The 15,169-nt window shown below is 35.3% G+C and overlaps 1 protein-coding gene across 2 annotated transcripts in view; it reads left to right on the top strand.

Moving 5' to 3' along the window:
- The window catches only part of COG6 (component of oligomeric golgi complex 6), a 55,484-nt gene that overhangs the window by 7,122 nt on the left and 33,193 nt on the right, over window positions 1–15,169 (top strand). For both annotated transcript variants that reach the window (XM_048295175.1, XM_048295176.1), the window contains exons 5-8: window positions 7,946–8,057; window positions 10,015–10,097; window positions 10,332–10,402; window positions 11,650–11,743. In XM_048295175.1, the coding sequence (XP_048151132.1) occupies window positions 7,946–8,057; window positions 10,015–10,097; window positions 10,332–10,402; window positions 11,650–11,743 (360 nt within the window). The remainder of the gene's footprint in view (window positions 1–7,945; window positions 8,058–10,014; window positions 10,098–10,331; window positions 10,403–11,649; window positions 11,744–15,169) is intronic.

The following is a 15,169-nucleotide window of genomic DNA, read 5'->3' on the forward strand; positions in this document are numbered from 1 at the left end:
TTGTGAATATGTCAGAGTTGGTGCGTTTCTTTGGTCAATTAGGTTGCTTATTCTGAATTTATTTCCTGTGTGAAGTCCAGTTAAAACTACTGTACATTAGAAACAGAACAGTTTTCCTTCACACTATTTAAATTATGGTATCTGCTTAACATAGGAACTAGGATGGTTTTTTTTTTCTTTTTTTCCTTAAAACTGAGACTTACCATAACTTAATAGAACCGTGTAGTGTGAAATAAAGTAGTCCAAGCCATCCAACCCATCTCTTCATAACATAAGGTTAAGATACTGCTTCTCAGTAACACACTCTTGAATAGGGTGTTCATTTTAATATATTTCATAACAAACTTCTGTAATGAAGAAAAACTGAGGTAGTTAATTTAGACAATTTCTGGTAATTGTTAAAAATTTGCTTTCATTTCAGTTATCTTCAGTAGATTTGTATGCTTTTACTTGAGCACACTAATATTGTTTTCAGGTTGCATTAGGTTTTTTATGAATAGTAACAAGGAGATTACTTTGTTTTCAAACAATGAACATCTGTTGTGCTTTAAAAGTTGTGGGTTTGTTTAATTGCTATTGCTAGTAGGCTGACAGAAAAAGAATCTTGCTCTTTGAAGTGAGATTTTAATAATAGCTTTCTCTGACTTGCTGTTTCTCTTGTTATACCTGACTCCATTTTTTTTGGTTTTTTGTTGGGGTTTTTTTGTGAGAAACTAAAAACTTAATTGGAATACTAAACTACTTCACCTTGCATCGGGAACAAGCATCCCAGAGTTCAGTAATTCCCACACCAGAGAAATAACTTGTTTAGTTCCAAATACTGTGTGCAGAATGCCAGAAACCTGGTTTCATAGTAATTCTACCAGGCACTTAATAGTAAGATGTTGTGCAAGATGTTGTTTTTGAGGTTAGCCACAAGTTACAGTTGTCAATGTAACAACTGAGAAGAGAAACTAGAAGGTAATACTTACAATATTCATTTTTATAAAATTAAGTAAGAGCAGTTATATGAGTGTATGTATATGCTCACGGGCTTCACTGAAAATAAGTCTGCAGAAATACAAAAGCTGTTGAGAGCTAGAACTAGTGTTTTAGAACTAAAAACCACAATACTCTGAAAGCTAGGAAAGAATGGGAATGGAAACGGCTCAGGTACTTTTTGAGTCAGGCTAATGGTTCAGAGCTTTTGTGGAGATTATGCACTTGAACACCTTTGGAAACTATCTTATTTTGGTACTCTCTGTTGTGTTCTTAAACAGAGCGAAATTTGTGTTTTGATGTCAGAATCATTGTTAGTTATATCAATTCCACAAAAAACGGTTCACATAGCCCTGGGATTGTTTCACTTTTTAAAATACAGTTAAATATGATTCCCAGACAGGAATGTAACAGTGTGTACTTCAATTTGTTTTAATTGAGTTACATTCAGACTTGTTCTTTGAATAAAGAATAACAAACACCATTCTTGGAATTAAGTCAATGATTTGACTGTCATGTCTGTGTTCAATACAAGCTCAGAAGTCTTAGGAAAAGTGTTTCAAAGTGAGCATCTGCTTCAGTAGTGCTATACTACTGATCTCTCATCCTTGTCTCTTGGTGGTGCCTTTTTCCTTTTCTAACAAACAACTTTTTTGTTGTAGTCATTTTAGAAATTATGCAGGAAGTTCAGCACTATTTGTAGCAGGTTTGCTTTTATCAGCCTGTGCTAAGAAAAGTGGTGATCTGGTGGTTTGCATTGATGAGATGTATTTCACGCGTTGACCTTTGAAATTTGTATTTACATTTATTCCCGTGAATGTGCTTCATGAGAAAAAGCAGTGTTTGCCTACACTTAATTACAATTCCATGTGGGGGAGGGTGAAGGCTTGAAATTCTGAGGCTCATTTTCTATCCTGACTTGTACCAAAGTACAGCATAGGTAACAAGGTGCAGTACAGGAATAAAACCAGCTAAAATGGATCTGAAAGAAAGAAAAAACTATTTTGTCACATTCTAGCCATAACCAGCAGAGAACATGCAAAGCCTTATTTCTTGCCAGCATTTCTGCCTGGCAATCATGTACTTTGTTGAGACATGAAGTACTCTTGGTCAGTATGAAATGAGGTATGGTTTTAGAGCTTGAGAAACATTCACCAGAAGTGCAGAATCAGTTATATGGTACCATTTCTGACTGATGTTTGTCTAATCTGCTTTGAGAAGAAAAACCCAGGAACAGAGAGCCTGTGGTCTTCACTGGAAATTGATTTTGGTTCTTTATTGTTTTCTTACTATCTGATTTAGTTCTCCTTTTGCTGCAGCTTAAGCTCATTTGTTTTGATCTTATTCCAGGTGGATGTAGAGAACAGTGTGTAATTTTCATGCCTTTGGCAACATTTTTGAATTTGATGGCAAATTTGAAGCTAGACTGAGCAGGCCCCTTTCAAGTGGCTTTATATCAGATTTTATAAAAGATAAACTGAATATACCAGTCTGTTTGGTTTGGAAATATCAAATAGCTCATCTTTACAAGATGGAAAAGAACACGTTCATTGGAAACACACTTTTAAATTTAATCTCTGTGCACAACTTAGAAACCATGGATCATGGATCTTAAACATTGCTAAACACTGATTTACCTAGTGTATGCATATCTATATATATCGCATGATTGCTGCAAAGTTTCACATGTGAAAATTTTGTCAAGAATATATACCCATCATATTTAGAGGAAGCCTAATCAGTATGAAAGTAGAAAATTACTGAATTTCTTTAATTTTTTTACAACATGTAAGATTTTTTATTCTAATGTTTGGCAATCTGTTTGGTAAGATTTTAATCATTTCAGTGCAGATGTGTTGCTTGACTTTTGATTTAGCCTTTTCAAATTTTCCCCATTTATTTTTTTCACAGAATGTGTGAGATGGCAGGGCTGCAGCATTGCAGGCTGTCTTCAGATAGGGATTACAGGAGAAACCTTCTAAGTTTAAGTCCACTCCCCTGCTGCCACCTATTATTTGCATGATGCCTTTGGTAAACTCATCAATTGTTCAACACATAACTAGTGCGTTATTTTTGCATTTTGTGTGTGTTGCTATTCGTGGAACACTTACCCAAAAGCTCGTTCTTTCCAGTAAAAGCCTTTCCCTGATTTCCAACCTAATTATTGGATATAAATTGTCTGTTTTCTCATCTTCTCCTTTGTCTTAAGAGCTTCCTTCATCTCCTGTGATAAATTAGTTTTTCCATTCCCATGATCATTCTGCTAGCTTTGCTCTAGTAATGCGTTGTTCTTGCACACAGATGATCAGGATTGTGATCTATTTTCCAGATGAGGTCTCACTAAAGCCTTCTTAACTATTACTGCTTTTTTCTTGTATCCTGGAAACATTAGACAATCCACTGGGGTTTTTATGTCTTCCTATTTTTTAATTAAGGAGAAAATCACATAATTATATTCTGTGATGAAATGAGTCACTGAATACCTCCTCACAGTATTTCAGTTCTACTTCAATAAGATATGTTTGACAGATAAAATGCAGTATAAAAAATTTGTTCTCAGCATTTACAAATGCATTTTTGCACTTGTACTTACTCTTAAGAATGGTTTTGTGTAAATTTTGTGTAATGCCTGTGTGTAAATGTTTTGTTACATGGTCTTGTATATTTGCCTTTCACATGACAGGAAAACAATTCTTGCAGCTTTATACAAGTCTGTTAAAGATGGTTGTTATTTACTTATGAGTTAGAAATACTCCATTGTCCTGAGGCTTTAAAAATATATTGAATCCTCAGTACCACAAATCAAAAGTAATTTCAGAATGCTCTGCTTTGATTCATCCTAGGTGGAAGATGTATGTGATGGCAAGATAAAATTAAGCTTTGGAAAAGTCTACTTCTCCTCCACCTCACTTTTGAGCTGTCTAGGTGATAATCCTAACAAACAGTGCACATTTGTATTTCGTTCAAGGGAAAAGTGCATGAAGTGCATAGTTTTCCCAGCCTTTTGAGTTCTCTTGCAAAAGAATTCTGTCTCCCTGGTAACGATTAAAACTGGGGAAATTGCTCTTTGTTGGAATCCTGTCCTTTGCCCAAGCTCTAAATTCTACCAACACTTGGCACTTCCCTCTTTGCATTAATGCAGGATTCCCATAAGCTGTTAGTTTTGTTCCTTTATACAGGAGTAACTTTGTTAAAAGAAAAAGCATAAAATTTGGGATAACAACATGGTATGGCCTTTCCTCAGCTGTACTGCACTGCTTAGAATTTAGAAATTATTTTATCTACAGAAAGGCCAGTGGATCTTGAAGGTGTCTGCACACAGGTACTGACTGCTGTGGGTTATATGTAAGACAGCCTTACAATGGCTTTTGTTGTTACCTGCATTGTGTTTTGTATGGCACTTACTGCAGTGAAATGATTATAGCAACCTTGAGTGGCATTTTAATCCATTGCCCTGCCTTAATAAAATAGATTAAATTCTACTTAAATATCTGTTAGCTTGTGTGTGAGGAAATAAATACAAAAATAAATATATAGAGATAAAAAAGTTGAAAACAGATGTGAGTATATTGATCTCAGTAGTCCTGTACACTGCCAGGCAAAAATCAAAGGCATGTATAATTTACATTGTCATCTGGGATATAGGGTCTCTTTCTTGTGTAGATTGATAACCAAGGCAACTTTCACAGCCATCTCAAGGAGAACTGGCTAACCTGGATTCTGAAACTGAGTAGCTTCTTGAAATCCTGTGTGCTTTGTTAAGAGCTCAAAAGAAACAGGTTTATCACAATTCAGAGACATGCTTTTGTTTAGGAGAGATGCTTGTCACCAATTCCCAATCCCTATCTTGAGAAAGCTGAGTGAAACATTGCTGCCACCTTGAGGCTGTTGTCTTTTGAGTACCTTGTGAAACTTAGCTTGCCCAGTGTGCTTGAGTTTAATGCGTTGACTCTATTTTATAAAAGTTAATTATTGGGAGTGCACAGAGTCCATCAGTGTGCAGTCATGGCAGGTGTTAGCCCAAGACACAGCCAGGGATGGGAATGACTTTAAAGTATGGTGTTTGATCAAACCTGGTTCTCCATATGGAGGGAGGACGGTAGAGAGTGAGGACTTGCAGAAGGAGAGAGATTCATTAGCAAGATTGTTCTTTTTTTATAAAAGAGGAGTAAAATGGGGCACAGAGTTCCAGGACAGACTCACTATCATGCTGTTTGTACAGTTCCTGACTCTGTTCCTTGTTCTGCCACAACCCTAATTCCAGCTGAAAACTGCTATACCCAGTATACCGCATTTCTTAAAATCAGACTTCCTCCTACCCCCAGTTTGGTGGAAGTATACATTCAAAAAATCTGAAGAACACAAGATAATAAGTGGAGATCTTCTGTAAGAGCACCTAAAAGTTTATGCACTCAGGAGGTACACAGGCTTGAAGAGCAGAAGTTTCTCAGCATCCCATCTGCTTCTCTGTTTATGGAAGCTTTGTTTCAGTTGAAACCAAAGAAGGCCTTGCATTTGCCTTCTCTCATCTCTTTGCTATCTTCCTTCTCTTACTTAAAGGGAGGGATAATCCAGTCTATTTTCAGCTTTGTGGATTGAGACCTTTCATCACAAGAGGAGAGACTTGAAGCAACTATTAAAGTTAATCCACTAAATTACATTTTCTGTTGTTTCAACCAAATACAGTGATGATGATGTTGAGGCATTAGACTTGCTCAGCAAACTGTGTGAAACAGGAGTGCTTTGTTGAAAGCAGCATCACTGTGTTAGATTTTAAGTATCCTTGGCTGATTTTCAGCTTGACTAGCCATCATGATGCCTCTAGGGTTTTTTTGAGTCCTAATATTTAAAATTTTGATTATTAGTGGTAGTAGTTGTAACTTATAATTGAAATGACCTCTTCTTATACCTTAGAGGAGTTCTGAAGTGTAGTTTTCATCAGAGTTTCATAGCAGCAGTGAAGTCAATGCCCTCTTGCCTCTGACAGCTCCTGGTGCTGGCACACCCCAGTCCCTTAGTGCAGGCTGTGGTAAACTGAATTAGAAAATACATGTAATCTCCACCCCTGAGAAGTAAAAACTTCTGGATTTTTTCCTGCCAGATTTGTGCCCTGATCTGATTCACTACATGATGCTATAAACAGTGTGCCTGGCATGGTGGGAAGGTCCATACAGGGCAGGGATGAGCAGGATTGGCTGAGGCAGCCTAAGCGGCATTATGTTACTGCAGAGCAGACCTGACCCATCTTTCATCCATGTTGGGCAATTGCATAGTTAATCTCAGAACATCTCTTATAGGCCTAATATTGATTTAAAAATACTCTTTCATTAATATCTTCTTGTCTATGTCTTGTATGTTTTGTAGATCACTTGTCTTGGTATTTTTGCTTCTTATACCATGACTTGCTCTTTTCAGGTTTTACCACATAAATCTTCCTTGAATGTGTTCAAAATGGTGTTGTTCCATTCCCCTTCCACTGTGTTGGAAAGTGCCATGATTTTTCATGGATGCATCTGCCTGTGTAGTTGGTCAAAGTCATCCTCCATCACTCTTGTTCCTTTTCTGAGAAACATCCGGCTTCGTGGAGACCCAAAATTTGAAATTGTAGAGTTTACTTAGAGAAAATTGAATAGATAGATTGATTTTAAGCATTGCAAAACTGTCAGTGTAAAGATAAAATCATTATATTTGCCTAGGACCCCAGTGAAACCTGAATTATGAATTCAAGATGTGGTATTAAAGCATATGAGTTTTTGGTTTTCTTTTTTGATTAGGTCTCTTCTGTGTAACTTAGAAGTACTGGCATGTTTTCCCCTTTGATTTTCATAAATTTTACTGTTAAAGCACTGTTGGATTTTATATTACTCTCCCTCCTGCTGTTCAGTATGCTAGAGCATTGACAATTGCAGAACATTTAATCTGATCTCTAAAAGAGTTTGTGGAACTGCAGGGTAGGAAAGTCATCCATGTCTACAGAAGGGAAGCCAGTTTTCCACACTTCTTAGCTGAATGAAGTTCACATACTAGTTGGATAGTAAAGAAGGGGTAAATAAATGAAAGCTTACTTTCCAGGCTTTGATCTTGCAAGGAAATTTAATTATACAGTATATAGAAGTGCACTTGCCTGTCTTACCACTCTGTAGTAACTGTGTATTTATCTTGCAGTATTTGCATCACTTTGGACGCTGAAATGATCTTAAAGGAATTGAGCCTTATTCTTCTGCAAATAACTAATTAGTGCCATATCAATGTCCTGAAAAAGTAGTCTTTATTTCCTGGAATACTGTGTGCTCAAACCACAGTTTGAGGAAATTTTCTGTTGTTATAGGAGTCCCAGTCCATTCCATTTGGGTCCTTCTGTGGCTGTGAAGTGTGTGACAAAACGTGCAGGAAAATGCTGCCCATGAGATGGTGTTTGCATATTGCATCCCAGCTCTGTTTGTTTCAGGAGGGGTAGTCAACAAGAGAATTAGCCATTGCATTTTGATTGCTTGTGAGATTAGTAAATTGGTATCCCAACTGTATGGTGTTACAAAGAAATGGATCTGCTCTGCAGAAAAGTAGATTAATCTAAGGTTAATTTTGTCATTTTGGGTACTATAGGCTTTTCCTTTCCTTGGTGAATTTGAAAGGAAATAACTGCAAGCATTACAAGTGTACAAGCACAAAGTATCTGGATTAGATAACTTATGATACAAATGCTAAAGGAATATTATTTTAAAGAACTTAGTAATTTTCGAATGTGTTAACATACCTTTATATTGTCTTTACTGAATAATCTGTGTAAGCTTAATAGAAAATTGTATGTGAAAAAGCAACTCAAGTGTTTGATGGCAAGAATGTGCTATTGTAATTTAATAATACCAATTTCTGCTGCTGGTTGTATTTCCAAAAGTACGAATGTGAAAAAGAAGTCTTTGAGATAAGCATAAAAAGCTAATAATCTCTTCACTTTGTTTTATTACAGTCAGAGATTAGAAATGAAAGCACAAGTTGCAGATGCATTCATAGCAAAATTCCAGCTGACACCAGATGAAATGAATCTGCTTCGAGGCACGAAAGATGAGCCAATTACTGAGGTAGCTCAATGAACATTAAAATCTTTGCCCTGAACTAAAATGTAGAAATGCCTTCGCTGAATTGTACACGAGATCTTATTTTCAGTTTGCAATTGAATTTTTTATGGAGGAATGTACCTTTTAACAGAATGGTGAATTTCTGATGAGTTTGAAATGTGTGATGAAAGATTCAGGTAAAGAGAAAGAAAATCAACATTAAATTCTAGTTTGTGTAGTGATGTAATGAGTTTGAGGCAAATGAGCTCTCATGGGGTTCTACACTTCAAAAAGACCTTTATGAAGTGTGAATTTTCAGTGAAGACATTTTAAAACTTCATGACACTCAAAGCAAATGAGAAGCTTGAAGCTCTCTACTACTGCCTTTGTGCATATGTGTGTACATTTTGTGTATTCATGTCTATAGGTATTCAGTGACTTGAAACAGTATAAGCTGGGGCTTTCCCTCAATGTTATTTGGTTGCTGAAGATACTAGATACTGATTTGCTTTAGCTACCTTCCAAAACAAGTTTTGGAATATGTTTATGGTTTGAATAAGAAGACACAGTAAAAGGAAACTTGCTCTACAGTAAAAGCAAACTGAATAATGAAAGAATTGAGTATACTTAATAGACTTTTTTATTATTGTAGTTGCATGGAAAGCTTCCCATACTATGTCTCAGCAGGTAGTCCAGATTTATCTCATTTTCACAGGCATCCTGTTCGCAGTTAAAGCACTATTCAAAACATGGAACTGATAACCATAAACAGTGCTAATGAAAGCATAAATGGATTGTGCTAAATAATTGTGCACTTGAGTAATTGCTGTATGCTTTTGTACCACTATTGCCATGAAATAACATTCAGGTTTCTAGAAAGCACGTATTGCAGGGAACAATGACAGCAGGGCTGTGCCAGTTACTTCGTGATTGGTCTGTTTGATACTTTGTCTGAAAAATGTGCAGAAGTGACTGAGATGAAACAGCTGTGCTGCTTTAGTTGGCAGACTTCAATAACATCATGTGTGTGCATTTCCACTCTGATAGAGTCAACCAGTGTGCTTAAAACACCTTTAGTCAGACTTCTGGTTTGGAAATTCTTTTTTCCTGAAGGAAGAGTACTTTGGGTTTTTTATAAACATGGTCTTCAACACAATTGATGCAAGGCAGTAGATTAAATTGCTGGCCTGTTTTACTTGGAATATGTCTATTTTTATGTGACTTGAACCAGAATGAAACTACTTTCCTGAGCAAACTGTATTCAAATGACAAAGGATGTAACAAACAGTTGCATCTGAAATATGTCTTCATAAGAAGGCATGTTTGAAACTGTTACTGGTTTCCATTTGCACTCTGAAATAGTAACAAAGTAACCTTTTTAGTCATTTGTCCTTGTCTTCTAGCATTTGGGTTTTTTTCTTCACTGCTGCTGTTGAGTTACTCCCCAGAGAAAGGTTGTTTTCCAAAACAACCTTAGTCTAATCTATTGCAAATGGAGTTTTTTAATATATATATATTTTTAGAAATAGTTACCCCATTTTATGAATATAAAAATATCAACCTGAAATCCTTGTACTTTACAAAGTTTTATTTTGCTCTTTAGTGGCTAACAGTAATGGGAGACAGTGATGTCATGCATAGCAGTGTCCTCAAAAATCTCTCTAGAGTGTTACCTAATGAATGTTAAACACACATACTACCAAGACAGATTAAAACCACATCTTTACTTTTTTTTTTTTTTTTTTTTGGTGGAAGAAGAGTTTGATGCAATGGGAAACTTAAAAAATCCTAAGGCTCTTAGGGTGGAATGAAAGATAAGAAGTGGCAGAGGCGGAGTGTGAATTTTAAAAGCAGCATTTGGAACACAGACCTGCAGGAAACTTAAGAATGGAATTGAAAGAGGGAGTATAGAGTGCTAGAGATTTGAATAGAAATTACTGCTTTTACACACTGCTTGTGTTTTATTTTTAAATTGATTTAGGATTTTTTCAAGGCTTTGGGACGAGTAAAACAGATTCATGATGATGTCAAGATTCTCCTCCGAACAAATCAGCAAAGGGCAGGGTGAGTCTTACTTAAATGAGCGCAAGAGAACCATTTACAGTTAAAAACAGAAGTTAAAGCAAGGTCTCATTTTTTGCTTCATATGACTATACAGAATATTTTGCAAAAAAAACCCAAACAACATTTTAAAATGCTCAAAAATTTAATAATGGTAGGTTTTATTTTACTTGTACATGCCTTTGCTAGTACTGCCTAAAATAGTATTTGTAAATAAACTTTTTATTTGTCTTGTAGCTTGGAAATTATGGAACAGATGGCTTTACTGCAAGAGACATCTTATGAACGACTTTACAGATGGACTCAAAGTAGGACTAAGAATGTTTTTATGTTTATGAATATTATTATAATGATTCTTTTAATTCTTTCATGTGGATTGAACTTAGCAAAAACCCTTTCCAAGATATATTAACATTTTGCTTTCCTTCTTAGAGAAAGATGTGTTCTGAACCAAATAGTTAATTGGTGATTCTCTAATTTTTTGGGCCAATTTCATCATTATAGAAGTGGATTATTTATTTGTGTTTTTAGTAGATGGTTTTCCACAAAGACAACTACTACATTTTGGTAGTCCAAACAAATTTTTAATTATATTGAATTTCATCTCCTTGCGAGTTACAGGGAAGTTGTTGGTTTTAATGATTTGATAGTAAAATCCAGTTTAGTGGTGGATTACTTTTAGAAAATGAAAAAAAAAAAAGCCACCTCCTTTTGTCAGGATGCTCTTTAGAATGAGAGTAGGCTTTTGGGTTTGGTTTTTTTTTTTCCATATGTACTCCTGATGTAGCCATCCAGGTTCAGTGTAACACCCAAAACCTTTTGGGTTTGGTTTTTTTTTTTTCCATGTGTACTCCTGATGTAGCCATCCAGGTTCAGTGTAACACCTTGATAATGTAAAATATAGATGCATTTTTTATTACTTCCCTCTTCTCCCAAGCAAGAGACTGTCTCATTGACAGTAAGATTCATGGGGGAAAAAAATGGTGCATTGTGATTTTTATATTCATTAGCTGTTCTTCAGTGGATGCTGAAACCTCAGATAATAGTTGTGGTTTCACCCTAATGAAAAGTCATAATTTTTCTGCCAATGATTGATTTAGTTTATATGATTTTCACATTCTTGCTTGGACTATACAAGTTTATGTACTTATTTTGATGAAAGAAAAAAAATAACAGAACCAAATAGCAAAACAAGTAGCTTGCTTAAGTACTTGCTCCATTTTTTCTTAGTAGTTTACCTAAGTGTGGTAAACAGTTACAAAGGAGCCCAACAACATTCTGAAGGTTGAATGAGTCAACATTTGTATGTGGGCGCAAACAAATACTAAGCTTCCTTTAATCTTTTTTATTGTTGAAGTTTGTGATGCACATGCATTTTACAGTACTGCTTGCAGGGGAATTTAATTGTTTTAACACTAACTAGCCCAGGTAGCATATTCTGAAGTCTTCAAAATCAAAAGCCTTTGAGTTTTTAACTCATTTTCTTGTTTGACAACCTGTATAAAATGTATTACAGTGTAAAGAATGTGCTTTTATTTGGGTTGATATTTTATAGATGAATGCAGGACATTGACACAAGAATCATGTGACATTTCTCCAGTTCTCGCTCAAGCCATGGAAGCCTTACAAGATAGACCTGTCCTGTACAAGTAAGTAAATGTTTGCTATTACCTCTAACAGAAACTAGTATTTTCAGCTTATAAAACTTAAAGATGGGTATGAGTTACAGTGCCAAGGCTGGTGGCACTTTGGTCCTCTGTCAAATTTAAAACAACACAGAAACTTAAGTTAAAAAAAATCATATTTCAACTACTTTAAATTTCAGAAGTCTTTTTGATGTAATTATGGTACAGGAAATGTCATTGGACTTTTTCTAACTCACAAGTTTCTAATTAAATTAAAATGTCAGACTGTTTTAATTTAAATGAATTGTTAATTTCTGCGCTCTCATTCTAGGATTTTTCTGAAGTAAAAAATCCTGTCCAAAACATGTGATTGTGTCATTTAAATCCCCAAAGTAAAAAATTGGTAAAGGCTAATTAGCTTTTACTGAAATGCCTGTGGTAGTAAGAATGTCTTCCATTATGAGTTATACAGTAATCTATTAAAAACTTCTACATATAGACCTCTAAAGTTTAGAGATATTTATATATCTATATCTATGTGTAAAATACTACTGTTCTTACTCAGAATTTGCTGAAGGGTTGTTGAAGTAAATTAAATGGTACTTAGGAGAGCCAGCCACGAGGTGGCACTCTAAGAACTGTTTATTGGGGTGACCATACCCAAAGAGGTGGTATTTACCCTTCTTTGGTTTTTGGGATTTTTGTTTTCGTTGGGTTTTGTTTTTTTTTTTAATTTGCAACCATTGCAAATTACTTTCAGCTACAGGTATCCAGGACAGCAGAGTAACAGGCAGCCTTTCAAAGGCTACCCTTGTCTTTAAGAGTGTCAGGTGTGCAAAGTTGTAGGTACATGACACTGTAAAGCTCCATGCAGCCCTTCACAGGAAAAATGAATAGTGCACATTCACCTTAAAAATGCTGTCAGTGTGAGAGAACGCTCAGATCTTGACATGATCAGTCAGCTCTGCTGGTTAATGTGAGGGAGAAGTGGTGTCACTTGACCTCCCCAGCTGTTGGATGTGGTGCGTTGCAGTATTTCGGGCCATAGCTGGGGATTGCAGTCCTTTCTTGCATTCTGTCTTCTACATCCTCTTTTAAAACTGCAAAAGATTGGGCACTACTCTGTTTACAACATTTTATGGAGTTCTTTTTAGATACAGTTTTATTTTCTGTAATGAATACTTTGTTGAAATATGATACTATAAAACTTCATAAAATCATTGTTTTGCTTTCTTAGTTCAGGGAAAAAAGCCCATCTTGTGTATAAATCCACTGCTGGCCAGTCTAAAATGAATCTGCAAAAGAGAAATTTTTTTTTCTGACACTTCTCTCACAAACAATAGTAATAGTATTAGCAAAGAGATTGATAGGTAAGACCTTTCCTCTACCAAAAGGGCAAAAAATAAACATGACTGTAGAAGATGCAGGCACGTGTCTCTCATACAGATTATCAGGCTTAATTACTTGCTACAGCAGTATTATCAAAATTGCAGTACTGATGCTTTACATTTTAAATCTCAAGATTTAGTTTATTTCCTTCAAAAAAAATTTGTATACCTTTAAGTAACAAAGTGCTGAGTTCATAATGTAGAAGTTAAGTCACAAAAGAAAATAATTTTGTTTTTTGCTTTATGTGTATAAGCACTGCCGTGTGAACTAAACACTTTCCCTCCAAATCAGTGCTCTTGCATCTGATAAAGATTGTGATTTGATTGACTGAAAGTGAATAAGATGGAGAAGGACAAGAGTTTAGAAACAAATCTACAAATTCTTGTTTCCTTATATTGACTTATATTTTGTTAAAAGTGTCAGAAGGATTGCACCATGGATAGACTTTGGGGAACTGCAGTCAGTAGGGATGTAAAATAAACATTTCAGATTGGTTTTCACTTCCTGGCTCTAACAGAAGAATTGAAAACTGTTTCCTAGAAAATGCATGGAGACATAGCTCAAAGCAGCGTACCTCTTCCAACATCCACTCAGGTTTCCAAAGTTTTTTTTCTACCTCCTTCCTCTTTCCCCAGTGATCATTACTGTATATTTTAAACATTAAGACTGGGTTGAAAAGAATCCAAATGTTGTTTTCTTCTCCTATCATGAGTATGTGTAATAACATAGCAGTAAATACTGTGTTCTAGTGTAAATAACAGTTATTGCTGAATTTTTTAAGATGCAGGATTTTGTAATGCTATATACCCTGTTCTACTGAGAGCAAAAAGAAAATTAGTAGTTTTCTTTTTAAAGCAAAGTTACCATTATTAAATGCTATTTTCAAATCTAATAATGTTAAGATCCGTTTCACTGCTGTATATTTAACGATCTATTGTATAGCTGCTTATTGGAAAGGAAAAAAAGCTAACTGGTTTCTATAGACACTTGAAATTTTTCATTCCAATATTGCTCATTCTAGACAGTGGGCAGTTGTCAGATCCTAGATCTCTTCCACTTTTAATTGCATCATTTTTGTAAATAGTAATTTATTAGAATTATTTTGTTAGACTTTTTTTAATTGCAGATATTTACTCTCTGAGTTAACAAGTACAGTGTATAAAGAAAAAGGCTTAAACAGAAATTTCCAGATTCTTCAGTGTGCTCTTTCCCCACCCCTTTCAAATAATAATTAAAAGGAGCAAAACTGAAGGTTCCCTCAGACTTTTTATGGTAGAGTAGGAATCTAATTGAAATTAATGTCAAACATTTTTGAAACCATATATTACTTTCTTTTAAGTTTTGTTCTCCACCTCTATTAAATGAGTGCAGTACTTACTAAATGCAGACTTAAGTAAGTCAGTGAATAATATTCTTTTTATTATTTTATACTTATTCCTCTGCTGGGTGTCATGGGTAGGTGACACCGTGCTTACTCTTTGACATTTTTTCAGTTAGATTGTAAAAATAAACTGTAATGTGTATTTTCTTTTTCCCTTTGTAGTTTGTGCATTGTTCAAAATGCTTAAATCAGTTTAAAAAAAACAGAAATGTTCTGTGGCTTGCAAGTATAACAGGGATGTTACCAGTGTTCATTTCCCATCCTTCACTTGCTTTCATGCTTCAATGCAAACAGAAAGGTAGCCTGCTCAAGAAATGAGCCATGTGTAAGTTATTGGCACCTCCTCTACCACCAGCAAGCCACTTAAGATGCAGCACTCTGGGCTGTAATTGTTCATCCATTAAATATCTAGCTCAGACTTCTTTGATTAAAATCAGTGAACAACTATCAAACGAGTGTAAGCTTGTTCCTACTAGTCATGTGGTAGCCTAGAAGAAGGAAGAAGCCTTTTGTTGCAGTACAATAAATTGCTGCTTCTGTCAATCAGCTGGACCATATGCAAACAAGAGTCCCAAACCTGTCAAAGATGCTTATGTGTACAAAAATTGAAAAGCTGAGTTTTCATTTATTTATTTCTGTGGGGTAAGGGAATGGGAGGGTCAAGGAAAAGTTCTCTTTAG

This window comes from Corvus hawaiiensis, chromosome 2, assembly GCF_020740725.1.
Source record: "Corvus hawaiiensis isolate bCorHaw1 chromosome 2, bCorHaw1.pri.cur, whole genome shotgun sequence".
NCBI classification, from domain to species: Eukaryota; Metazoa; Chordata; class Aves; order Passeriformes; family Corvidae; genus Corvus; species Corvus hawaiiensis.